We start from the raw sequence: 27,320 nt of genomic DNA, 5'->3' as shown, positions 1-27,320 counted from the left end.
ATCTCCCAAGATTCCACCCTCAATCTCGGCGTCATCAAGCTACGCCTTTGTTTTGAATATGCGACCTCAAGCGGTGAAAAATTACATATTGTGCCTAAAGCTCATTTAGTTTTACTTTTTACTTTTAGTTAACTGTAATAATCCTAGCCAGGAAATTGCAAATATTAAATTTGTTTTTAATGGACTTGCCAATTTAATAAAGCTGAATATAATAAATATGTATTTGCATTGGTGTGGTGGTCAAATTAAACCTTACTGAACAGTTTAAGTGTTTTGTCTAGGTGCTGGAGAGGTCACGAGATGTGGTGGACGAGGTCAGTGTCTCCCTCAGGCTGTGGGACACATTTGGAGACCATCACAAAGACAGACGCTTTGCTTATGGCAGGTCAGTTACACAATATGGAGCTGGATTTGAACTCATAGTGCTAAGTGTGTCATGGCATGTGTGTTTACCAATAGGCCATGTCACTGAACCTTTGATACACACATACACACCACACACACACACACACACACACACACACACACACACACACACACACACACACACACACACACACACACACACACACACACACACTCACTCCATGTCCCACAATACAATTGCTCAGATGAATCTTCGATTTGTTTTTTTCTGATATCTCTCCACTCTTGGCTGTGGCATGTGTTGCCCTGCCAAGCTTTGGTTATTGCCCTAATCCTCCCAGCTGGGAAGATAATGTGCTGTAAACCTAGCCAAAGAGCACTGCATGGAGGCTCTTATTCTCAGCGCAGTGCAGGGCAGCGGAGGATCAGAAGTGGTGCTTTGGCTCAAGGCGGTGCAGCAGATCACAGTAGCCACTGAGGATGAGGGAGATTGACATTGTTCCTAAATGCTTACAGTGTCTACATCTAAGGGTGTGTTCACACTTGTAGTTTGGTTCTCTTGGTTGTTTTGGCCCGGACAACACACCCTAGGTCGCACTTAAAAGGAATTTCATTGCATTAAATACAAAATATCAAGCAATAAAAATAAATATATTTAGGCGATGCAGTTTGCCCACATATACTTTTTTCTTAATATTTATGTTTTTCAAAACATAATGCTCATTTTCTGGGACAAACTGGGACTGAACCTGTGTCAGCCCAGATCTTTAACCACACACACTACCGTTCAAAACTGTAATGTTTTTGAAAAAAGTCTCTTATGTTCACCAACAGTGCGTTAATTTGATAAAAAATACAGTTAAAACAGTATTATTCTGAAATATTATTATAATTTAAAATATCTGTTTTATATTTGAAAATATATTTTGAAATGTAATTTATTCCTGTGATGGCAAAGCTGAATTTTCAGCAACATTACTTCAGTCTTCAGTGTCACATGATCCTTCAGAAATCATTCTAGTATGATCATTTGGTGCACAAGAAACATTTCTTATTATTATTATTAATGTTGAAAACAGTTGTGCTGTTTAATATTTTTGTGGAAACTGTGATTTTTTTTTTTTTTTTTCAGAATTCTTTGATAAATAGAAAGTTCAAAAGAACAATTTAATTGATATAGAAATCTTTTGTAACATTGTAAATGTCTTTACTGTCACTTTTAACCAATGTAATGCATGCTTGGATTAAAGGGTTAGTTCACACTAAAAATGAAAATGATGTCATTAATTACTCACCCTCATGTCGTTCCACACCCGTAAGACCTTTGTTCATCTTTGGAACACAAATTAAGACATTTTTGATAAATACGATGGCTCGGTGAGGCCTGCATTGACAGCAAGATAATTAACACTTTCAGATGCCCAGAAAGGTACTAAAGACATATTTAAAACAGTTCATGTGACTACAGTGGTTCAACCTTAATGTTATGAAGCAACGAGAATACTTTTTGTGTGCCAAAAATAACAAAATAGCAACTTTATTCAACAATATCGAAGATTTACGAATCATTTGTTTCGACTCAGTGGATCGGAGCGCGTATCAAACTGCCAGAGTCGCGTAAACTATTGAAGTTTCAAAACACTTATGACATAACGAAGCCTTGTTTACTGAAATCATGTGATTTTGGCGCTCTGAACCACTGATTCGAAACAACAGATTCGTAAAGCTTCGAAGCTTCATGAAGCAGTGTTTTGAAATTGCCCATCACTAGATATTGTTGAATAAAGTCGCTATTTTGTTAATTTTGGCACACAAAAAGTATTCTAGTTGCTTTATAATATTAAAGTTGAACCACTGTAGTCACATGAACTGTTTTAAATATGTTTTTAGTAGCTTTCTGGGCACTGAAAAAGGGAGTGTTATTGCTGGCGATGCAGGCCTTACTGAGCCATCGGATATTATAAAAAATATCTTAATTTGTGTTCTGAAGATGAACGAAGGTCTTACGGGTGTGGAACGACATGAGGGTGAGTGATTAATGACAGAATTTTCATTTTTGGGTGAACTAACCCTTTAATTTCTTTTCGAAAAAAAATCTTACTGACCCCAAACTTTTGAACGGTAATGTACATAGTAGACTAAGAGGTCCTGACAAATGAGTTTTTGATTATGTAATTCATCCAATAATTTAATAATGATATAGCATTGTGAAAGTGGTGTGTTTTAGTATTACTTGTGTGACAGACAGAGAGAGAGAGAGAGAGAGAGAGAGGAAGACTTTCTCTCTCTCTGTCACCAAAGAGAAATCTGTGTGAATGAGTTACAGGATGTGTGTCTGTGAGATCAGACACGTCCAATGCGTGTACAAAGTACTGAGGCAGATGCAGTCAGCTGATAAAACACTATTAATGGTGGTGCCCTGTTATGGAAACACAGAATCAGGTGACCTTCACCCCCAGTGTCTGTTACTCTAGCTAAATACACACCCACACAGACACATTTAACATTTCTTGAAAATGTTTATCAAAGCCTAGCTGAGTCCATTAATTATCTGTGAACAGAAACTGACAAAACACATTGTGAAATGCAAGTGAAAGGTTCCTAACTTATTTAGATATTATTTAGAAACATCAGGATGAACCATGACTCAGTGGGGAAGTCCTCTTCCATGGGCTGACGCATATTTATGCATGCATATCATCATACATAGAAAGTTCAAAAGAACAATTTATTTGATATAGAAATCTTTTGTATCATTGTAAATGTCTTTTACTTTCATTTTGAAAAGATGGTTGCTATCATTGTGCTATGGTACTTCCTTAAAAAATAATCGTTTACTTTTGCGTGTTTTCATTGTTGTTAGAATATTTAGGCTTATTTGTATGTTTAGATGTGTGTCTGTGATCAAGACTGTGTTTACAGTGTAGTCAAGCAGACATGCAGTCAGGAGTTTGAACTTAGACATGCTCTACATAGCGCTACAGAACACCACACACACTGATTGCATAACATAGTCCTTTATGACCCTCAACACTCGCTTTTACAGCAATTCTAAGTGGTTATTATTCACTGAGTTGTGGTGAATGATCGTGGATGCATCTGTTGTTGTGTGTCAGTCTGTTTTGTTTTGTTTTTTATTTATCTCTGACCCATTTCCACATATTTTTGCATACATTCCCCTGTTCATGAACGTACACACACTAACAGAAGCACAGACACTAGGATGTCGACTTTGACCCCTGGAGGCTGTAAGCTCATTTACACATATTCCTTAGTATGGCATAAAATGCTGTCTTAGTTTAGTAATAAGGCTTAGCCGATCTAGCTCATTCTGTATATGGGCAATCCCATTGCAGTGTCAACATTACCATATATTTTCTAAAAGGAAGTAAACATGTTATAATTGTCCACTTTGCTAATGTTATGTTTTCAGGGAAATTCCATTGTTTAATCATCACACATGAGGTGTTCGCCAATAATAAAACAACATTTTTGAGAAGCCATATTGTTTCAAAAAAGTAATACTTCTAGATTTTCACTTTATGTTGTGAATAAGTATTTTCCAGAAAGATTATATCAAAGAAAGCAAGAAAATATCTTAGAAATGTTGTCTGAGAAGCACTGACTGTCATATTATATCTATAAACATGCTCATGAGCACTTTCCAGTGTAAATGCATAACTGTGATGAAATCCGCTAGACCAAGTCTGTTTACATTACAACAACAATGCGGTGCTCCATTAGTCATTCTTGTGTATGCTGGTCTCACATGATGAGCTTGTGAGTGCAGCTGTGAAATATGACATGGTCGGACGACTCGCTATTATTAGACCAGTGCTGGTTATTGAGTCAGACGAGATGCTTTAATAACTTGCACAACACCTTGCATGCACACACATTCACTGGAAGAGCACACATGCACTAATACACACACAATCATTACTCTATTTGGCTGCTCACTCGTGCACTGTTTCTTTATGAAGTTTATGTTTTGCTGCAGGGAAAATGGTCATACTGTGACTTTTATTTCACAAAAGACTGATTATGATTAGTGAGCTGGTGGTCTTTGGATTTGCATTTATGCAAAAAAATCCCATTATGAATGAATGTTAAAGATATATAATATATATGAAATAATATAAAAAATATAATAAATCTGGACTTATGACATTTTAAAAGCAAGGAAGCTCACAGCATTTTTTGTTTGTTGCATTTCACAGTTTTTATTCCAATAACAGTGATTCACAGTCCAATTTAAAGCCTCTGTGTAGGATGATTAGTGTCCAGGGTTTGCCAATTTCCTGCCTATTACATGATTCCTTCGGATGTATTCTCTTAAAATAAACAGATTTCTTTCTCTTTGTGTGTTTAGATCAGATGTGGTAGTGCTGTGCTTCTCTTTGGCCAATCCGAACTCCCTGCGCCATGTCCGCACGATGTGGTTCCCTGAGATTAAGCACTTCTGCCCCCGCACCCCGATCATCCTGGTGGGCTGCCAGCTGGACCTGCGCTATGCTGATCTGGACGCTGTTAACCGGGCTCGCCGGCCTCTGGCCAAGTACGACCACATCCTACACCCACTCCTAGCACATATTCTGTTATTAAACTTTAGCATGAAAAGTTTTTCATTCTTTTTTGGGAGGATTCTTGTGCATCTTTGTATGTTTGTGGTCAGTTATGAATTTGCTGCACTTGCCTTTGATAGCTTGTAGGGTAAGATGGATAAAATACCCCCATATAATATTAAAAATTTTTATAATCTTTTAAAAAATATGTTAAAAATATGTCAAATATATTTTACACTAGCATTCAAAACTTTAAGGTTGGTACAATTTTAAAAAAAAAAGAAAAAAAAGAAAAAAAAGAAATTACTTTACTTCAGCAAGGACACATTAAATTGATCAAAAAGACAGTAAAGACATTTATAATGTTTCAAAAGATTTCTATTCCAAATGGAAAAACTTTCTGTTCATCCAAAAATCTTGAAAAATGTATCATGGTTTCAACAAAAATATTAAGCAAAATAACTGTTTTCAACATAATAATGATATAATATTTTAATGATAATATTAAGAAGTGTTTTGAGTATGAAATCAGCATATTAGAATGATTTCTGAAGGATCATGTGACACTAAAGACTCAAGTATTGATGCTGACAGCTTTGCCATCACAGGAATAAATTACATTTTAAAATATATTCAAATGGAAAACAGGTCTTTTTAATTGTAATATTATTTAATAATACTACTGTTTTACTGCTTTTTGATCACATAAATGCAGTCTTAGTGACCATAAGAGTCTTTTGATAACATTAAAAACATTAAAAAATTCTTACCAACCTCAAATTTTTGAATGGTAGTGTAATATATTCTATCTGGCTTTAATAATGCTTCTGTTTTTTTCTTTAATTGTCCCCTCCTAGACCCATCAAACCTACAGACATCCTGCCCCCAGAACGAGGCCATGAGGTCGCTAAGGAACTTGGCATTCCATACTATGAAACAAGCATTGTCGCTCAGTTCGGTGTAAAGGATGTGTTTGACAATGCTATCCGTGCTGCGCTCATCTCTCGACGCCACCTTCAGTTCTGGAAGTCCCATTTAAAGAAGGTTCAGCGTCCCCTCCTCCAGGCCCCCTTCCTCCCCCCGAGACCACCACGACCTGTGGTGGGTATCCCCGATCCTCCTCCCATGGATGGAGAAGGTCCGGACTCTCTTTTCTGCCAGCCGTTGTGTGCAGATGTCTTGTTTCTCCTCCAGGCTGGGACAACTCGTGTCTTCGCCCACAAGGTGTACCTGGCCACTTCCTGCTCAAAGTTCTATGACCTTTTCACAATGGACCTTGGAGCGGCAGGGATGGAGGAGGGTGAGGAGAGCTCGGAGGGGAGCGAGGAAGAGGAGCAGAGCCGAAGAGGAGCCAAAGAACAGGCTGGGCGTACCAAGAGCCTGGACATTGATAAGGAAGGTGAAGGTGACGCTAGGGGTTCAAATAGGCTGCTCATGTTGCAGCAGGGCTCACTGAGGACTTCACAGAGTGATAACGCTCTGCCAGCCAGGGGCCAGTGCTCTCTGGGACCCCTGGGAGCAGGCCGTGCTCTTTTGGGATGGGGGCGTGGTTTCTTGGGGGTGTACCTGGAGATGGTGGATGACCCCATGACAGGTCGGATGAGACTCATGACAGTAGTGTCCATGGATGATCTCATTCAAAAAGGGCCTTTCCAGGTAAGAACAAACTTATGGCCAATTCACACTGTACTGACAGACAGCAACTTCATTGTGTTTTTTCAGATCAGTGTCGGCGTCAATCGGCTCTTGTTTACGCCGGTTGAACATGTTGAATCAGAGTTTGTTGAGTCGTGGAATGTCTGAGAAGTGACTTACTGTAATCTGGTGACTATCGGCATTGGTCTACGTCTGTCGGTGCAGTGTGAATTGGCATTTAGATGACACACAGAAGAATGGCGAAGACCACTCTCTGCGGCGGTGTCACATTATTTGTTTTCCCTTCTCTTGGCTCTTTTAGGCAGTGCTGCAGTACCTATACACGGGTCACCTGGATGAAAAACGTGGGGACCTGATGCAGGTGGCAACCATCGCTGAGCTTCTAGAGGTCTTCGACTTGCGTATGATGGTGGCCAACGTCCTGAACCATGAGAGCTTCATGAACCAGGAGATCACCAAAGCCTTCCACGTGCGCCGTGCCAACCGCATCAAAGAGTGTCTAAGCAAGGGCACCTTTGCTGGTATATCTATCTTATCTATCTATCTATCTATCTATCTATCTATCTATCTATCTATCTATCTATCCATCTATCCAACTATCCATCTGGTAATATTGTCGATGTTAGATTAAACTCATACTTACTTAACCAGAACACAATGCGCACAGGGAAAATCAGTTCATATCATTTTGTGACCCAAATGTCCTGACAAATTATAACTATTGTATCATGATAAATTACCCTGCTATCTGTCTGTTCTATCATTTTACACTGAGAAACTGAATCAAGTTTTCTCCAGTTTTCAAACTCCAACTATAATGACTTTTGACAAGCATCTTATAGCTGCTGTTGCTAAGGGAATGAGGAAAAAAAATAATGAACAGTTCTAATTGATTTTTTTGGACTAATTAACTGTCCTAATTTGTATAATACTGATTCTTCAGGAAGTTCTGGTGTTATTGGCTATCTAATCTCCTTTACCTGTCAGTGTGTCACATTCATAAGGTTTTCGTAGTGACACCATTGACTTGAGTCTCATGATTTCTATTTTCCAATTCCAGAATCCTGTGGAATTGGAATAGAATAGTTCATACTGTAGAGCAGTCAATTTGCACAATTCGTCTTTCCTTTCCTTCATTCAGTCTCTGTGGTTATTTTTGAGGAAATACACAGTAGAGTGCTTTAAATTTCCTTCATTGCTGTCAATGAATATTTGCATATTGTGAACATGTTTGCTTTTTGTTCTGTGTCGCTTAATTTCTGTTATTGTCACGTCTTGTGTGTTGTGTGCATGTTTGTCATGTTTAACCTTTTAATATTTAACACTCCTGTACTCTCCACTTACACCTGTTTATTTCATTGCATCATCTGGAATTGTCATAATCTCATTACCCAACCATGAAGGTGCTTCTCTCATGTTTGATTGTTTTTCATCTCCATTGTGGCCTGAAGACTACTTGTACATTCCCCAAGGGTATGCTGAAGTTTAGAAACCGAATCATTAGAGATTTATTTGCTTCCCCCCCTCAGAATAAAAATCAGCATTGAATTTAATTAGGTGCAGTTTTCTCATCATGCCCTCCTGATGCCCGCAGCATAATGCTAAGCAACCCGTCCAACATCATCTGTTGTTTAACATAACGAGTGAGCTACAGTGAACATGTAGAGTCATCGATGTCAGTCTCTAAGGGATTCGCTGCTAAAATTAATTTGCCCCCTATATGGTCCCAGTCTGGCCCTCCCTTCACTTTTTCTGTTTTCTTATCCTTAGCCTTGTCAATCTGTCTATTTATTATCGGTCTGTGTGTCTATCTGTCTTCTCGTCTGTCTCTTTGTGTTCGTCCGTCCACCTGTCTCCCCCTCTGTAGCCTCGACTCTGTGACACACGCCGAGATGTGTGCTCTTTTCCTCCCGGTTTTAGATGTGGTGTTTCGATTAGACGACGGATATCTGCCAGCCCACAAGCCACTGCTCATCTCAAGCTGTGATTGGATGGCAGCCATGTTTCGTGGATCCTTCAAGGAGAGCTACATTGAGGAGGTGAGCAGAGATTTTAGTGATTTGCATTTCATTAAAGCAGGATCATGGCGCTATCTATGCTAAGGTTATAGACAAATACTGATAAGCTTAAAAGAAGATTTACCTGTGTAGGAAAACTGCATAAGTATTAAAGGTGCGGTCTCATTTACCATTGCTTGGAGAAATTTTGAGGGGAATTATTATTTTGCCTGATGGACCCACAGATATTTTGTTGAACTTTGGCACGTGAATTCAATAGAAAGCTGCTTGTTACACTATTGCTACACTATTGACAATTTTTTTATGCATTGCTTCACTACTGACATTTTTTCTCCACAAAATTTTGCAGAAATTTTGTGCTGAAATGGGCCTTAAGAAGTGTATTTTGTCTTACTGCACTGATAGATTTTTTTTTTTTTTCACTTGTTATTTGAATTTTTATACTTTTATACTTTAAATTTACCAGTGCAGTAAGACAAATACACTTGTGACATTTTTTTACTCTCACACCGTATCAACACTAGACGCAAGTGGCTCAACACGACAAAAGCAAACAGAACGAACCCGGTATAATCAGTATACACCGGATGCGACACAACACGAAAAATCTCCGACAGTAAACTGATGCTCTGTTCTATTTCTGACATACTCCAAACGCTCATGCTACTTCTGACACAAAGAACACATAGATTTGCAAAGGTTGCTTTGTCATGTCAAGTGTAGACAGCCTCAAGCTGTTATGGCATGGTGCGATGCGACAACTTTTGACATCAGTAGTCTGTCATATCGGTTTGATTTAATCTCAACAGAAAATTGGGTACAACTATTTCACATTTTCAAAGTTTCATCTAAATTTATTTATGGACCCACAAAGTAATGATTAGACTCAGTCACCTTGATCCTTCCTACCCTGGAGCTCTGACAAATCCCACTAAAAAAGTGGCACAGGTAGTTAAAACTAGGCCACCTCTATGACAGCCTGACCCACATTGATGGAGCTGCGACAGGAGAACATCTCATCCATATGGATGAATTAACAGCCCCGCAGGACTAATCAGGCCTCTGAGGAAAGTGCTCCAGGCTGACTGGTGTTGAGACATTAGAGGAGGTCCTGTGCCACCGGGAACACACACTGAGATATATCAGCTTTCTGTCTGTGCTCCTGTATCCAAGAGAGGGAAACTAGAAGGGGTCTAGAAAGATTTATTTGCAGTGATTGAGGTTGTAGACAAACTTTAGGAGTTGGTCTAGTTTTGACATCATGCGTCATATTATTATAGGTTGGCATCAGTTGTAATAGTTGTACTTTTTAAAAAAAATCAGTTTCCTTTTGAGAAAGAATGAAATGACCTATAGTATGTTGGAATTACTTTTCTGACCATATACAGTACCTGTCAAAAGTTTGGAAAATAACTTTTTAATGTTTTTTTAAGTCTTTTATGCTCATCAAGGCTGTATTTTTTTTATTTTTTTTTAATCAAAAATACTATAAAAACAGTAATATTTTGAAAAATTATTGCCTTTTTTTATAACTATTTTCTATTTTAATATTAAAAAGTAATTTATTCCTCTGATTGCAAAGCTGAATTTTTTGCTCAAGAAACTTTTCTTGAAAATGAAAAATGATTAAAAAGCAGCAGCTTTTTATTTTTGTGAAAACATTTTTTTCAGGATTTTTTGATGAATAGAAAGTTTAAAAGAACAGCATTTATATGACAGAAATCTTTTGTAACATTAAAGAGGGGGGGGGTATCACACACAGTTTCTGCCAATCTCATGTTAATCTTGAGTACCTATAGAGTAGTAGTGGATCCTCCATATCTCCGGAAAGTCTTTAGTTTTACCATATTTATAAAAGATACATACGCTGTACCGAGTCTTTCCGGAAACAGGCGTGCAGTGGGCGAAGCTAAAGAGTCATGAGCATGCGCAGCTTTTGCGTAGCGATCGTCTGCAAGCTATCAATGGTCAGCTAAACAAATGTATTTAAACACACACAATACACCATCGCATTATCCCTGGATAACTTTTGAATCACTGTAATGAATATAGCTTATAGTTAATGATGAATAATGAATTTATAAATTCACTACATTCGTGTTGACAACAAAACAGACATTTGATGCAGTTTTACTTACCACCTGCGGTTCCGACTCATGACTGGGATCATTATCGCTGTGAACGCTCCATCTTTCAGTTTCAAACAATCTGTAAATCCAGCATAGAACTGGGCCTTGTTTATAAAACCATAAGCACCGATCCTGAGGGCTCAGGCAACCATGGAAAAACACGAGATATTCTCCATTCATTTTAACCAATAAAACAGTAATTGCAACTATCAGTCACGACTTTATCCTTATTTTGATAGTTAATTTAAGGCGGTTTGTAAGGTTATTTTAATGACAAATATCGAGAGCGCATCAATGTAATGCGTGAGCACAAATCTCTCAGCTCAACTTAACGCTGGGTTCTTTGGGAAGCAAGGTTATCTTTCCCTCACAACCAAAAACACACTTCTTTGGTGACATTGTTGATTTCGTGGTCTAAAAACAAAGTGACAAATCTGTCTCGAGCAAGTCCTGTGCAGCGCTGCCGACGACTTCCGTAAAGCCGAACGAAGCGCGTTGATGTGTGCGTGCGTGCTCTTCCAGGAGAAGTGCCCGTACAAGGAATTCCGCCCTTTATTACAAAATAAAGGCCCATACTCAAAAAAAAAGTGCTAAGTTTGTGAGGAATCGGAAGAGTATTTTTGGCAGAGAAATACTCCGTTATACGTCCAACTCGTGTTTTGAAACTTTGGCCATGTTTAGCACCAACTCTTTAATAGTGTAAACAAGTCAGAATGCATGAAATAGCATTAGACCCCCCTTTAAATGTCTTTACTGTCACGTAATTTATAAATATATTTTTGCCTGCATGTCATGTGCAGGGCAGCAGTCGATTTTTGATCCATGAGCTACTGTGTCTTTAGATTATACAAAATCTCATACCAAAACACACTCATATATTTGTGTGTGTTTCGGTGCATTGCATAGTTTGCAAACAGGAAGACTGTTAGACTGGGCACTTCCTGGAATGTAGGCAGTGTCACTTCCTCAGCACAATCATGTATAAAGGAAGCTTTAGTCTGTGTTTAAAAAATGTATAGTTAATTGGACTCTTATGGGTATTTTTCAGCAATTTTTAAATTTATTTCATGTTAAATTACCACATGATAACCATTCCACACAGTTTTTGATGAAGTTACACTTGTTTTCTATGGAATTATTCTGACATATCAAAGTTTCTGCTTGGCATAAATTTAGCTCATGCATTTTTCATCCAAAACTATTAAGTCGGGTGTCAAAGGTAAGGTTTCGCTGTATTCCTTTCTGAGGCCGATCTCACCCGAACATAACTCTATCCAGGTCTATCCCGTGCACGCTCTCTGATTTCCTTGGGCTACCGGCTGTCAGCTCAAGTTCTAGAAAGACAAGCTCTCTGAGGGCAGGAACTCGGGACCAAGCTGACCAACACCCGAGGCAGAGATACAACTGGCTGGGTTATAATTGTCCAGGCCTGCCGGTGAACAGGATCGCCCTGTATAACATTACAAGCATTACAGGGAGCTAGATTTACAGCACAAGTACAAACTGATGTGGGAAATAGGATGCTGTCTGCTTTTCTATTCTGACAGCATTGGCTGAGAGTATGTCACATAGAGAGCAACACAAGGTGGCCAGAGACAAGTAAACTTGGTTCTGCTTTGACAAGCTTGACATGCTCTTTGGTCAAGCGTGGCATTTTAAGGAGTATAATGTGTTTGATTTTAAAGACATATGCAATGAAATGATACTTCACCCAAAAATGAAAATTCTCTCATCATTTACTCATCCTCATGCCATCCCAGATGTATTTGATTTTCTTTCTTCAGATGAACACAGATTTTTAGAAAAATAATCCATCTCTGTGAATCCATGTAATGCAAGTAGATAGATTTCTTGACACTTCAAAAACACACAAAACAAACACAACAGTAATCCATACAACCTGAGTTGATGAATCAATATCTTCTTTAGCAAAACAATAGGTTTGTTTGAGAAAAATACTACTAAACACTAAGTATCTATGTTTCCATCACCCTGTTTTTATGCGCAATATGAAGTATCGCATGAAGAATTTATTTACTGTTGGTTACTAGGTTATCAATACCACTGTCATCCTCTCGAACAACTTGATAGAAATGCACCTAATTTGCATTTTTTTTTTTTTTTTTTTTTGCGAACTTTAATAAGATTTGCTTTACATTTGGATGGAAACCCAGCTAGTGACGCTAAAGCACTGCACCACTTCTCGTGCGAGTTTCACAGCACGCTTACATCATGCATGTATAACAGTTGGCCGAAAGCAATAGTTTATAGTTTAAAAAGTTCTCACACACATTTCGATGCAGAAGACATTGATTCATCAACTGCAGTTGTATGGATTACTGTCGTGTTCATATTACATGGTTTTTGAAGTGTCAACTTTGAGGGTTCCATTCACTTGCATTGTATGGACTCACAGAGACGGGACATCTGGGATGGCATGTGGGTGTATGAATGATGAGAGAATTTTTTTATTTTTGATGGAGTATCACTTTAATGTATATCTTTGATGTTAATTTTGGTTGACACTGAAATAATGTCTATATCTCCAATAGTTAGTTCAGTAACTAATTTTGAGGCAGTGCTATTTCTATTGTGTCTCTTATTTGTGCACAGTGCACATTTAATGCAAGTTTTGATTGGAGATCTCATTAGAAGGAAAATTCACTAGGAGTTCACAAGGAGGGAGCGATGGGTTGTTTGGTAGTCGACTCATAGAAACCAAGTTTCTAAGTTTTCTTAAACTCTTTGTATACTACTATTCCACTTTAAAGTGTCCCTCTAGTGCCTCTTTCTTGGCTTTAAGCAACAATTGCTTTAGAAATGTACACTGGGCTTTGTAAATGCTCTCCAATGTTAAAAAATGAAGCTGGTTCCACACATTACAGTAATGATGTGAGGCAAAGAGCAGCCAAATGACTTGGTCCTCATCTCTGCTGGTCTGGCACACTAGACAGTAGCGACTGGCTGTAGTGAACACTGTACTAATTTTAGAATGACGTTTTGAATAGAGCGAGCCCTTGTCACTGTCTGTACGGCAGCCAGTACAGAAGGTGTTGTATAACCAGACTTAAAGCCCTTGCAAGACCTCAGGGTAGCAAATATTTAGAAAGTGTCATTCAGTTGAGTAAAGCCTGTTCATTCACCCATAAGTGTATTTTTCAAAGTCTGTGCTCAAATGTTTCTTGTGTATAGCTGCACATTATTGTTTCGCCTCAGTTTGTGACGCACAGAGTCAAGAGTTGTCCTTGATTGATCTACCACATGTAAGCTTTACTATTCTAGTCCTTGTTCAGAAATATCTCTCAAGGTTTTTAAGGTTAGGCAGCACATACATATTTCTAAAGACAACTTTAAAAAATCCATACAACGTCTGCACTGCTTCTGCATATGAATGTTATTTATAGGTCTTTTTATGTTGTATGTTTACATCACATGAAACTCATGTTAATCTCAGGAACTGTTCAGAAACAATTCCTGAACGCTGTTCTCTGTTGTTTTGAACATGCTGCTTTTTAAGGCAGGAAGTATTTGAACATATGGAAGACGCTTAGGTGTCAGAATTCCTTTCAGCAATATCATACTTCTGAGTGTGATTAGCACAGAGCGGAAGCTCAAATGTGAGAAGCTGTCAGATTTTCCCCGTGAGACAAAAGACGAAGTGAAAATATAGACGATGAAGGCGGAGACTGTGGTTTCGGTGCACTGCAGTTGTTGAGAAAGAGTCTGGTTGCTTTTGATAGTTGACCACTTCCTACGTTACACACATTGCCCTGGGTCTTGACCCCCTTTTTTTTTCTTTTTCTTTTTTTTTTGTCAATTATTCCTCTTCCAAGGAACAACAAATGAAACATAGGATATTAATATTAATATCACCATTTACTTTAAATTCCATACTAAATCAATTAAAAATAAAACACTAATACTACTGAACTTTGATACTTTGATAAGTTTGATACGCACTCCGAGCTACTGATTCGAAACAAAAGATTCATAAAGCTTCGAAGCTTCATGAAGCGGTGTTTTGAAATCGCCCAACACTAGATATTGTTAAATAAAGTCATTATTTTGTTTATTTGGTGTACAAAAAGTATTTTGTCGCTTCATAACATTAAGGTTGAACCACTGTGCTCACATGAACTGTTTTAAATATGTCTTAAGTACCTTTCTGGGCATTGAAAGTGTTAATTATCTTGCTGGCAATGGAGGCCTCACTGAGCCATCAGATTTTATCAAAAATATCTTAATTTGTGTTCCGAAGATGAGCGAAGGACTTATGGGTGTGAAACAACATGAGGGTGAGTAATTAATGAAAGAATTTTCAATTTTGGGTGAACTAACCCTTTAAGCATCATATTATATATTATATTATATTAAATTATATTATATTATATTATATTATATTATATTATATTATATTATATTATATTAAAAAATACAGTATGAGAAATGGATATTCATTTTGTGACATTGCCCTTTGTTAAAGATTACATCTAAGGGTGCATTTAGTAGTTCTTTAGCAAACATTCACCACGCTGTTAGACGCTGCACTGCCATCTATTGACATGGATCATCACTATTGTCATTGTGTTTTATTTAAATGACACTGATACTAGTGAGTTTTAGAGAGAGGTCTACACAATAATTCATTCCCATACCTGTCCAACAAAAAAGAAGCAACTTGGGCATCAATAATCAGGATTTTCAGCATCATAAAATCTTTCCACCTTTTGTATACGTATCATTGTGTATGCATTGTTTGATTGTGCTTGGAGGATTGAGGCAAACAAAATTTCCATTCACTCATACTGTAGTACCATTGTTATCTTTGGGTTTTATCAGGAAGTTGCCTACTGTGTCTCCTCTGCTTCTTTTAAGTCTGCCCTTTAGCCATAATGAGAGGTCATATTCACTCTGACATTCTGTTAATTGGCTTTGAGACAGACAGGTGAAAGGCACCCCTAGGCTTCTGAAGTGCCGCTGAGTGTCATCTTGTTACCCCCCAATGTACCATCTCTGACCTATAGAGTCTGTGTTGACTTGCAGCAACCGGTCCCTTCCCACCAAACACAACTCATGTGGCGGAAGCAGAACAGATTCTGTTGTGACATTTGTTGTGGTTTGATGCATTTTGAGTCTTGCACTTGTTCTAGTTTAAGTCACAACTCAGTGCAGTTTAGGGTAAGTGGACACGTCTTTTCTGAATTGGATGTACATGTTATTTAAAGCATTATAAAGAAGATGTTACTCACATTGAGCACTATTTTAGATGACAAACCCTACACAAGATAAAGACACTGGTGCTAGTGGTTTTCAGGTTGCTACAAGCATCTGCGCCCTATAAGTGTTCAGTCCTCAAACAGGGTAACAGCAGAGGCAATTAAAACCACTCCATCCTGTCCTAATTCACAGAGGAACAACTGCTTAGTCTGAGCATGACGACAGCATAAGAAGAAGGTTGCCATGGATTGATTCATAGGCCTGGCACTTTCCTCTTTGTGTCCCTGCTGAAAGCTCTCCCCTAATTCCTTGCCTGTTCCTTGGAGCTGAAAGAATAAGCATGCCTTTGTTTGCTCTCTACCCTTCAGCCAATGCAGAGTCAAAACATAGGCTCTCCTGCATTTTAGATTTAGTGTATGTGATTTAGGTTATGAATGGTGTTGGACGATGGAAATTATGTCATGTGGCCTTCATGTATGCTCCTATAGTACAAAGGCACTAAAATTGCAACTTTCTATGAAGGATGAGCAAAGTGGTCCCACAGTAGAGATTCATTTTTGAAATGCAGTTCTCTTCAAAAGTTTGGGGTCAGTAAGATTTTTTTTTTTTTTTTTTTAATAATGTTTTTGATAGAAGTCTTTGATCAAAAAATACAGTAAAAACAGAAATGTTGTGAAATATTATAATTATAGAATTAAATATGATTATAATTTAAAATAACTGTTTTCTATTTTAATATATTTTAAAATGTTATTACTTCTTATGATGTCAAAGCTAAATTTTCAGCATCATTACTCCAGTCTTCAGTGTCACATGATCCTTCAAAAATCATTCTAATATGATGATTCAGTGCTCAAGAAACATTTATTATTATTATTATTATTATTATTATTAATATTAATGATCAAAACAGTTGTGCTGCTTAAAATTTTTGTGAAAACCGTGATACTTTTAGGATTCTTTGATAAATAGAAAGTTAAAAAGAACAGCGTTTATTTGAAATAGATTTTTTTTGTTATTGTTATAATGAAAACTTTTGATCAATTTAATGTGTCTTTGCTGAATAAAAGTTACTAACCCCAAACTTTTGAAAGGTAGTGTGTGCTTGTACTAACATGACGTACATCCATGAAACACCATAAATTAAAATTAAATTGGTGCACCAAGTGGTTGTTTTGAATACAATCGTAAGCATCAGTATAAGGAAACTAAGACTTATTGAATGTTGTGTATTATTTCTTTAAAGCATATTCTGTGTTCACAGTTAACGTATATGATGACAGTCTCTCCTGTAGGCTGGTTTGTTGGCTCTTGTTTATGCAGAGGCCAGGTTTCCCGTAGCGACAAGCCCACAGAGTTATTTTTCCACAGCTTTAAGCTGAGACTGTCAACGGTTTCACACAGTGCTTTAATCTCCTGAAGGATGAAAGACCCCTTGTGGAGGCCGCTGCCCTCGCCCTTCTATCGCTCTCCCAGGCCCCTTCCTCCACAAGCCTTCCTTGACAAATACATCCCTTTCTAACCGCTTTCTTGGCCACTACGGGTCCTGCCATATCAACAAGAAGGCCTCCTCTAATGGTCAGCAGCCAGGACCATGCAGGTCTCAATAGGGGAGAGGTGCGGAGCAGATTGTTTCATCCGTGGATCAATCTGCTTCTCAAGTTTCCATGTCCTGGAGATGAGCTATGAATAAACATCCCTCAGCATGGGTTATGAAATCTGTTTACACAAACTTTTCTCAATGTGGGCTTTTGTTAATAACAGTGAACTTGAAATATTTAGGGTGTTTTTTGCTAACTCCCACTTTTTATTTCTTTGTTTCTATTTTCAGGTGTCTATCCCCAACACCAGTTGTGCCTGTATGAGAGCCGTTCTGGAGTTTCTCTACTGTGGTGTGTTGACACCATGCCCTGAACTGGAGCCAATGGACCTTATAATACTATCTAACCGCCTCTGTCTTCCCCGCCTTGTGGCTCTAACAGGTAGGTATGGTGATGGCTCCAAAGGCAGACAGCATACCTTGAAAAAAACACTGTATAATTCTGTGGTTAATGGGCCTGGGGAGGAAAAAAAACTGAGCTCTTGATTTTTTTTCACACACAACTCTTTGAACATGAATTTGCAAAGACACTGTTCTGTTATTTGTATCTGTAAATTTAACACATGCCAAACACTAAAATGTTGATAGCATTTAAACTCGTCAAAGCTTTAAGACTAAAATAAATAAATAAAATAAATATTATCTACAGCTAAACAATAGCATGTAGTATTTGTTAAAAATACACAAGTGAAGGTGAGAAATGTTTCACTGTTGACAATTTTGTTGTTATGGAGTTGTTGTTGTTTTTTTTTTTTTGTCATCAAATTGTTAACCATTAAGCCTCATGGCTGACATATTAACACTTGTTGTGTGGTGTTTTGCCATGGTCTACAGAGCAACATGCCATTGAGGAGCTGTTGCAGTTGTCCGTTAAAGGGGTGGACATTGATGGACAGGTGCTGGCCTATCTGGAGATGGCTCAGGTAATATTAATAAAGATAAACAAACAAAGCCTTTTAAAGAATGCAAATGACACTGAGTAATGAAGTGACAATATAACCAATGGAGCATATTACAGAATTACCATTCATTCATAGCCTACTTTATTCTAGTTCAAAGGATAAACACACTTTGCTTTTCAAATAAGCCTCATTGAGAGAAATCACACTGTGCCAAATTGCCAACTCTGTTTTCTGTTTGCTGTAGTTCCACAATGCCAAACAGCTCTCTGCCTGGTGTCTGCATCACATCTGCACCAACTACAATAGTGTTTGTCGCAAGTTTCCTAAAGACATGAAGACTATGTCTCCTGGTAAGGGGCAAGAAGTGTATTTATTTATTTATTTGATTGATATTATGTGTAAATAAAATAAAGTCAGCAAGGACACGTTTAATTGATCAAAAGTGACAGTAAAGACAAAACAAAAAAATCTTCTGTTCATCAAAGAATCCTGAAAAAAAAGCAGCACAACTGTTTTCAACATTGATAATAATAAGAAATGTTTGTTGAGCACCAAATCTGCATATTAGAATGATTTCTGAAGGATCATGTGACACTGAAGACTGGAATAATGATGCTGAAAATTTAGCTTTGCCATCACAGGAATAAATTACATTTTAAAATATATTAAAATAGGGATTAAATTAATTTTCAGAAACATAAAAAAAAAAATCATACCAACCCAAACTTTTGAACGGTAGTGTATATATACTGTACATACACTATATATACAATGTATACAGGTATATAGTGTATGGTAGTGTATATACTTTAAAAAAAATTAAATTCTGTCCTGTACTCTGCACTATACCCTCATTATTTTCTTAATCAGTATTCTGTTTTCGAGTAAACATATCTAAATAAAAATATCAGAATATTTATAACATAAGAAAAAACTATTTGCCACTGGGATAATAAATACAAACCTAGTTCAATAAGAAAATTTTATTTTATTTTATTTTTTTATTTTATTTTATTACATTTTTTAAATTTTATTTTATTTTTTTACTTTTTTTAAAAACTTTTTTCCAAAAAGGTCTTTCCTTAACCATAAACCTATCTAAATTGTGTCTCTGAATACAACACATAGCATCAAGCATAATATCTTGCATCTCAAGTAAATGTATCTTGTTGTAAGGATCTTTAGATATTTCCATAGAAAAAAAAAAAACACACACAAATACTGGACAAGAAAATGATTTTTCATCTTCTCATTTGTTGTTCCAGAAAACCAGAAACACTTTGAGAAGCATCGCTGGCCCCCTGTTTGGTTCCTGAAGGAGGAAGACCGCTACCTCCGTTCTCAAAAAGAGCGAGAGCGCGAGGAAGAGATTCTACGCAAGCAGCACACCAAACGGGGTTGGTGCTTCTGGAGACATCCATCCTCCTCAGCACCCCACATTTCCTGAGGGTCTGCCTCCATCCATCCATTCAAACCCCCAATACCCCTCACCCTCATTTCAGTCCAGAGGCATGTAGCCAAGCCTGGGGAGCCCTGTTTTTGCTTCAGTGCGCCCGTCCCGACTGCTAGAAGCGAGCCCGGGGCCTCTTTGCCTCTGAGCTTTTGCCTTCCCTCCCTGTGCTGGGCCTTCGTGGGCTGCCGGCCACAAGAGCTCAGAGCATGTGTGTCATTAAACGGGAGAAGGCTTGGAGAAAGTCTTAAATCTTTCTCACTCTCAATGTTAAGTGTTCTACTGTGCGAATGCAACAGGTCTTGTTGCAGCATCATGTAGGGAATGGCATCATTACAATGACCTGCTTTCGCCTCTTAAGACTGTTATTATTATACAAGACCACACACACACACACACTCACACCAGCACCCCGTCTGAGCGCTGGCGCCCGGGCACACGGATGCTGCATGGTGCTGCTGTGTTGAGCTTTTCTCTGCGAGACCTATTTCTGGGAAAACCGTCATGTCAAATGCCTACAAGCTGAAATATAGCTTAGCTTTGAATACAACTAGCAACTAAAATGGCGGCAGGGATATATATGTTTTTTTGTTTTTTTTTGTTAAAGTAAAGGGGTGGTAAATGCCCCTGCCTACATTCTCACTAAAAATTCAACATTTTTGATCTTCCATTGCCCCATATAATACCAATTGTGTTGCCTACTGAAGAACTATTTTTCAGATCACTTGTCCTGTTACTAGCTTTGTTCATGTGGTAGAACAGAAAGGGTATGTAGTTCAAGTCTGTCACTCACAAAAAGGCTCTATGACAGCACCAAAGACAGACAGACAACTCAAACACAAACGCCTTACCAAAATCTGCTGAAATGAAAACTTGACAGCAAGTAAACTACGAAATTAGGGCTATTTTTACCACTGCCAGGAGAGTATTAACAGTCACAACTGTTATATGAGATTCTGTTTAATTAAGTTTTGTGATATGACCACTAGCAAGCTCTTCAACTTGCTTGCCTTTCACCTCCACCACTGGGGGGCGCCCATGCCTTCTGAGTTTACCTTGCTTTAGAAAGTATTAGCTTCTCATTTGTTTGTCAATCCTGGTCAGATCTTCACATCCTTGTGAAATGCACTCGTTTTTGTAGCACTAATTCACAATTTTGGCTATTGGCGAAGCAAAAAGTAGGTTGTGCTGTTTCCTATTCCTTCGCCGCTCCCCTCTGTTATTCCTCTGCTCCTCTACCTCTGCAGTTAGCCAAACTGAGGGAGAAACTATCAATCCACTTCCTGTAGTTTTTGATATGTTGCAATGTGACGCTTCACTTTGCACATTACACATGCAGGATTATAGTCTGCTAAATGTCACAGCTTTCAACCACTAACCCATCTCTTTAAGGGACGGTCACAATAGACTTTGAGCATGCAAAATCACTTCAGTTCATCAAATAACTAACAAATAATAATTGCAAAATGTAAGAATATACAATCTACTCCACTCTCATGTAATGCAGCAAACCTGCAGATTTAAATGGGACCTACAATTCCCCTTTTACAAGATGTAATATAAGTCTCTGGTGTCCCCAGAATGTGTCTGTGGAGTTTCAGCTCAAAATACCCCACAGATAATTTATTATAGCTTGTCAAATTTGCCCCTATTTGGGTGTGAGCAAAAACACGCTGTTTTTGTGTGTGTCCCTTTAAATGCAAATGAGCTGATGTTCCCGGCCCCCTTTCCAGAAGAGGGCGGATTTTTAACAGCTCGCGCTTCGGTTGCTCAACAACAAAGCAGGAGAATCTCGCACAGCCAAAATTACGATTGTCAGTAAAAGTGTTCAGTTGTCAGTAACCTTACATTGTTCAAACCAGAGTCGGACATTGATGGAGAGACTCAGGAAGAAGTTACAACTTATAGAATGCAACTGGACATTTCAGAATGGTTAGTGGATACATTTATGCAGTTGCTCGTTGTAGTCCTTACCAGCCGTTTGTTGTAGTCCTTAAAAAGTGATTTCTGTCAAAGAAAATATCTCCCTTTGCATTGAACTTTGAGCGTTGTATCTTTGCAGATGTTGTTTATGCTCAAACAGCAACATTACACACTAACTAAAGTTAAAAAAGTGAAATCATAATCAAGGACCCCTTGGTCACACCATGACATATTGGTCTTCTGTTGTTCACACGCCTTCAGACGATACAAATTTGAAGGTCAGAGTTCACCAAATTTAAATTTTGGGAAGCAGCGAAATGCAAAACTTCTTTGCTTGCCCTTGCATTTCCGGTCTCCAGCATTCGCATCAGTATGAATGGAAGTGAAAGAGAAACTGAAAGTGTATTGTGACCGCCCCTTTACACAAGTTAACCTGTTTTGACAATCCTAATAACAAAATATCCTAATATAAGCTGTAAATCAAAAGTATCTTCCGTTTTTTGATCGAAAAGCTTTCACTTTTGAACTTTTTCTTTGGAAACAGGTTTTGTGGTTAAACTGACAGTTTGGTTCCTGCTTTCAGATGTGCATGCACTGTGAAGCGTCATTATCATCCGTTTGCTAGAGTCTGTCTCGACTGCCTTCCATCTGAAAACATGAGTGCCTATGACAATGTTACACTTTCCCTTCTACATTCAAGTATTTCTTGGTGAAGCATGTTTGTTTTGCCTGTTCCGTGCCTTTTAACAAAAGTGTTATTAATAGCTACTTTGGGAGTGAATGAGAAATCAGAGACATTTTAAGTTTTCCATGCCACCCTTTTTTTTTATTTCTGGCTTTCTGATTCTGCTTCCTCAAGGCTGCACCCTGCTTTTCGCACCAGACGAGCTGAAATCATCAACAGCTACAAAAATAGACACGCAGAGCCAGACAGGCTGATCTGCACACAAATAATAAATAAATTACAAAAGAATAGGGAAAACAGAGAGCAGTCACTTGCCATCTGTACGCTATTGTTTTGACATTCACCTGTAGGAGAACTATTATAGGTTCATCTCATTAAGATGCTCTAGTAATGCCACTTGTGCAGTAGCTATTTATAGGGGCAGACAAATAAATGAATGTTTAGAGATTCCACTATGCCTAAAGGCTTGATAATTAGTAATGAATGTATGACCTTACTATGAATTTGCAGACTGGCTCTGCGATGAATTATGTACTCAATCACAGCTTTTCTGTCTGTCCCTTAAAGTAAAAAAACATCACCCCAGATGAGCGCTTCGAGAACACTACAAACATCAGCATGCTGTTGGCATTGATAGCATCGTTGCTGTGGTGATTTTGGGCTTGTTAGCACTTTTTCTTCTTTGACCATTTTTCTTTTGCACCTTTTTTTTAGATTTGGTCTGCCTTTGATGTGCATGGCATTGACTGTTTCTAAACTATAGCTTTTTAAAACATTTTGTAGCATGGAACGGTTTCTTCCATTAAAACGGTGCTCCTTGTGGCCCTACGTATTTTGTTCTTGCGTTAAAAAAAATCCTTCATGCTTACTATAAGATTTTTATGTCGGTTGCTCAAAGTCTTTGTACCTTGTGCTTTAATCAAATAGGCCTTGATTAACTTTGACTTCGAGGACATGTGGTGTATGTTTTTCTGTAGTATTTAGGAGGTTTAGTTGGTTTTATATACAGTATTAGAAAGGTCAATTTGCCCTTAAAAGGGATAGTTCACCCATAATTTCATAATTTACTCACCCTCAAGTTGTTCCAAACCTGTATAAATTTCTTTGTATTGCTGAACACAAAGGAAGATATTTGGAAGAATGTTTGTAACCAAGCAGATCTCGCCCCCCCCATTGACTACCATAGGGGGAAAAATACTATGGTAGTCAATGGGGGGCGAGATCTGCTTGGTTACAAACATTCTTCCAAATATCTTCCCTTGTGTACAGCAAATTTGCAAATTCTGTCATCTGCTTAACCTCCTGTTTCAGCTGTTTTGTCCATATAATGAAAGTCAATGGCATCCAAAACAGCTCAACTCAACTTTATTATATTGACAAAACAAAACATCTTTTGTCTTCCACAGAAAAAAATTTTTTTTTGGAACAACACGAGGGTGAGTAAATAATGACAGAATGTTGATTTTTGGGTGAACTAACCTTTGAAAGTGAGATCGGTTCAGGCCCTCTACAGTGGCTAACAAAACGAAAGATCCCTGCTAACAGTATAACTGCTTGCTAAATATGCACTTTAGCTTCAAATTTGATACAGACAATGTTCTTTGTCGATTTTCTTTCAATTTAACAATAGTCTTGAGTGACAAATTGTACAGTATTTATCGGTGCACGTTTACAGGTAAGATGTGCATGATAATGGTCTAAGCGCTAACTTGTATGTAATTATGAATAACTGTAGCTTTCGTTACTAAGGAATTATCATGCACTTTTGTCTTATTGAAAAAAGAAACTAGCCCTGATTGCAAAAGTCCATCCAGATAACTCTCACAGATCATTTAGACTAAACATTTATCATGTTCAGTTCATTATTAATGACACATTATGGTTGTACAGTAGCTAGTTCTGTTTATTTATTAGCAGTACAGCAAGAAACCCGCTTGTTTAGAAGAATAACGAGAGCACTTGAGAATTGTGGTTTATTCTTGTGTTACCGTGCCTTTAATTGAAGAAAAAAAAAAAAAAAAAAAAAAACATTTTTTCAAACATAAGACATTTTTCTGAAGAGAGGTCACTGCCTTTAGTTTTGATTAAGGTAATTGTAGTGCACAAACACATACACAGTTTAGCTGACAGCCAGCAGACCACTGTATTGCTCTTTCTGCATGCCTGTGGCCAGCATGTAGCAATACCCTTTGTTCTTCGAGTGATGTGAAATATTTTTATGCTTTCCCCCCCAACATTTTGGGTGTTTTCATCCCTGTTTTCTTGTGCTGAGCCGAGTGAAAATTGTGCTTGTTGTGAACAGTGATCATAACTGGTTTGGATGCGAGTGAACGTAAACACATGCACATTAACAAAGTCAGAGCAGAGGCATACTTGCGCCCTCTACAGTCAGCAGAAGTTTTTTTTTTTTTTTTTTTTTTTTTTTTTTTAAACAAAGCTAAGGGTCATATAAATTTATGTAGGGCAGGGGAATATGTTACACAACATGGTTTTTGTAATATGATTTTGGTTTAGGTGTATTTTTGTAACATACTAATACCAGACAGCAGTTATTGCAGTGATTGTCTTTTTTTTTTTTTTAAACTGAATATTCTCAACATTTGTATTAAACTGGAACGGTTAACCACATCTTAATGCTTGTAAAATTAATAATCTGACCTCAGGTCATAGGCAGAGACCACTTCAAGCCCTTGTTAGTGTCTGTGTTTCAACAGGAGGGCTCTCCAACCAGCTTCCTTTCTGTACTATGAAACCCACCTTCATCTCTATGAAAGAAAAGGGCCGTATTACTTCTCTGAACAACATCTGTCAATTATAGTGGAGCGTTTGCATTCCCTATGGCAGACACTGTCTCTCTTTCCAATTGTGTGGTGAGGTGAACTGTTTAAGTGGTCCTTGCCTTTTTTTTTTTGTCTTCTTGGGGTGAGGTAGGTGTTCGGCTGACCCTTCCCTTGACCTCTCTTCCTCTTTCAAATCTGTGACTATTTAAAGCTGTTTTGCACTTTGTGGTTATCTTTTTAACTTCTTAGTTTGATTAATTATTGTTCTTGTCCTAAACCGAAAAGTTTCTGATTCTGTAATTATTGTCCTTGTTCTGAACCAGAAAAGCACACACATACACACCATACACACTACTAAGGGCTTTTAAAATACAAAATCAGAATGTTTTTGCTGCTGTTGCAAAAAAAAGAAGAAAAAAAAGAAAACGTTTTATTGAATCGTTTGTAATATTTTTGAACAACTGTGATTTGTAAAATTTGGAGCAAAAAAGGGGTTGGAAAAGGTTATTTGTTTCAGTATTTTAATGTTTGCTTGGCTTTTAATAAAACTTAACTGAACTCTTTGAACTCATTTCTTTGTGTGCAGTGTTTTTATTTGCTTTGGAATGTTAACTGTAACTACTGGCCATATAAACATTAACACATTTTAGCATTGTTTTTATATATAATAATCATTTTCATATTTAAACTGTTCTTGGGACACATGATTGGTTCACATTTCTAAAAGGGATCTAAAGCTTCTTGTAGAAATTCACTACTGTTAAATGTCCTGCAGAGGGAGACATACACGGTTTCATACAACTGTTTTTAAGCATTTCCTCACTATATTAAATATTAATAATTATATTCCTTGCTAAACGCCTTATTAAATATATTTTAGCATAAAATATAGCATGCATATATATATATATATATATATATATATATATATATATATATATATACACACACACACACATACACATACTCGCACACATACATAAAATAGTTTAAATAATGTATACATTATATATGTTTATATATAGGCCTTTGTTGATATTTTTTAAACTTAAGTAAAAATAGTTTAGGAGGTTTTAATTCGCATGCACTTTCACAATCTTTTGCCATTAGAATTATGAAAAAAATTCCATGTACAATTAGATTACAATTAGATATTGTTATAATTGTTCTGTACTAAAATGAAATTCTTTCTGCTAGTTGCTCAGAGTTTTCACAGTAAGTCAAACTGTTATCCAGCTGGCTCTTGTGTTAAAACTCTCCTTCACAAAGTAGCTAACAAAATAGCTGAGTCATCAAAAAGTTACTGCCTTCTTTCCCCAAGTCCCTCAAATGCCAAGACAGAATCAGATAAAAATCTTAGTCTCCAGCGATTTAATAAATCAGTTGTAGTATGAGGTCTTTGGTTGTCATGCAAACACAGGCAAGTTCAGTAACACTTTACAATAAGGTTTCATTAGATAAGATAACATTTAATAATACTTATACAGCATTAGTTAATGTCAATCTCAACATTTACCAATAATTTTTCAAGATTTAAAGTTGTATTTGTTAACATTAGTTAATGCACTGTGAACTAACATGAAGATGAATATTTTGATTAACATTAACAAAGGTTAATTAATGCTGTAAAAATATTTTGCTCATAAGCATTATCTAATGTTAACAAATGAGACATTATTGTAAAGTGTCAAATTTTTTTTCCTTGGGACATTGGCAGTTGCAGTGCTGCATTTTTCTGAGGAATACACATCACAGGAAATAAGTCATCTCCATACACACATACACACTCACACACTGCAACATTTCCAGTAACACTTTGAAGGGGCAAAGCCAACACATATGCTTTAGCCCCAAAAGAGAGGGTGTCTGTGTAGATGGGTGGCTAGCAGACCAGAAAGTCTCCTTGGTGTGTGTTTTTGAGACACTGATTACAACCCTGGTGCTTGTGTCATCAGATCTGTGACTGATGTGTTCAGTGGTGCCACAGTTTCATTCATGACGGCCAGAAACACTGATCGAGAGCACAATG

At 37.5% G+C, this 27,320-nt stretch overlaps 1 protein-coding gene across 2 annotated transcripts in view; it reads left to right on the top strand.

Annotated features, from left to right (window-relative positions):
* rhobtb4 (Rho related BTB domain containing 4) overlaps window positions 1-25,862 on the top strand; it is a 36,270-nt gene extending 10,408 nt beyond the window's left edge. For both annotated transcript variants that reach the window (XM_051894302.1, XM_051894301.1), the window contains 9 exons: window positions 282-385; window positions 4,739-4,924; window positions 5,789-6,587; window positions 6,889-7,108; window positions 8,508-8,626; window positions 17,783-17,933; window positions 18,386-18,474; window positions 18,698-18,803; window positions 19,719-25,862. In XM_051894302.1, coding sequence (XP_051750262.1) covers window positions 282-385; window positions 4,739-4,924; window positions 5,789-6,587; window positions 6,889-7,108; window positions 8,508-8,626; window positions 17,783-17,933; window positions 18,386-18,474; window positions 18,698-18,803; window positions 19,719-19,900 — 1,956 coding nt within the window. In that variant the 3' untranslated portion in view covers window positions 19,901-25,862. The remainder of the gene's footprint in view (window positions 1-281; window positions 386-4,738; window positions 4,925-5,788; window positions 6,588-6,888; window positions 7,109-8,507; window positions 8,627-17,782; window positions 17,934-18,385; window positions 18,475-18,697; window positions 18,804-19,718) is intronic.
* The last annotated feature ends 1,458 nt before the right edge of the window (window positions 25,863-27,320 follow it).

Source organism: Ctenopharyngodon idella, chromosome 5 (assembly GCF_019924925.1).
Source record: "Ctenopharyngodon idella isolate HZGC_01 chromosome 5, HZGC01, whole genome shotgun sequence".
NCBI lineage: Eukaryota > Metazoa > Chordata > Actinopteri > Cypriniformes > Xenocyprididae > Ctenopharyngodon > Ctenopharyngodon idella.
Note: the sequence above shows the minus strand (reverse complement) of the source record. Positions and strands in the feature narration are given on the sequence as shown.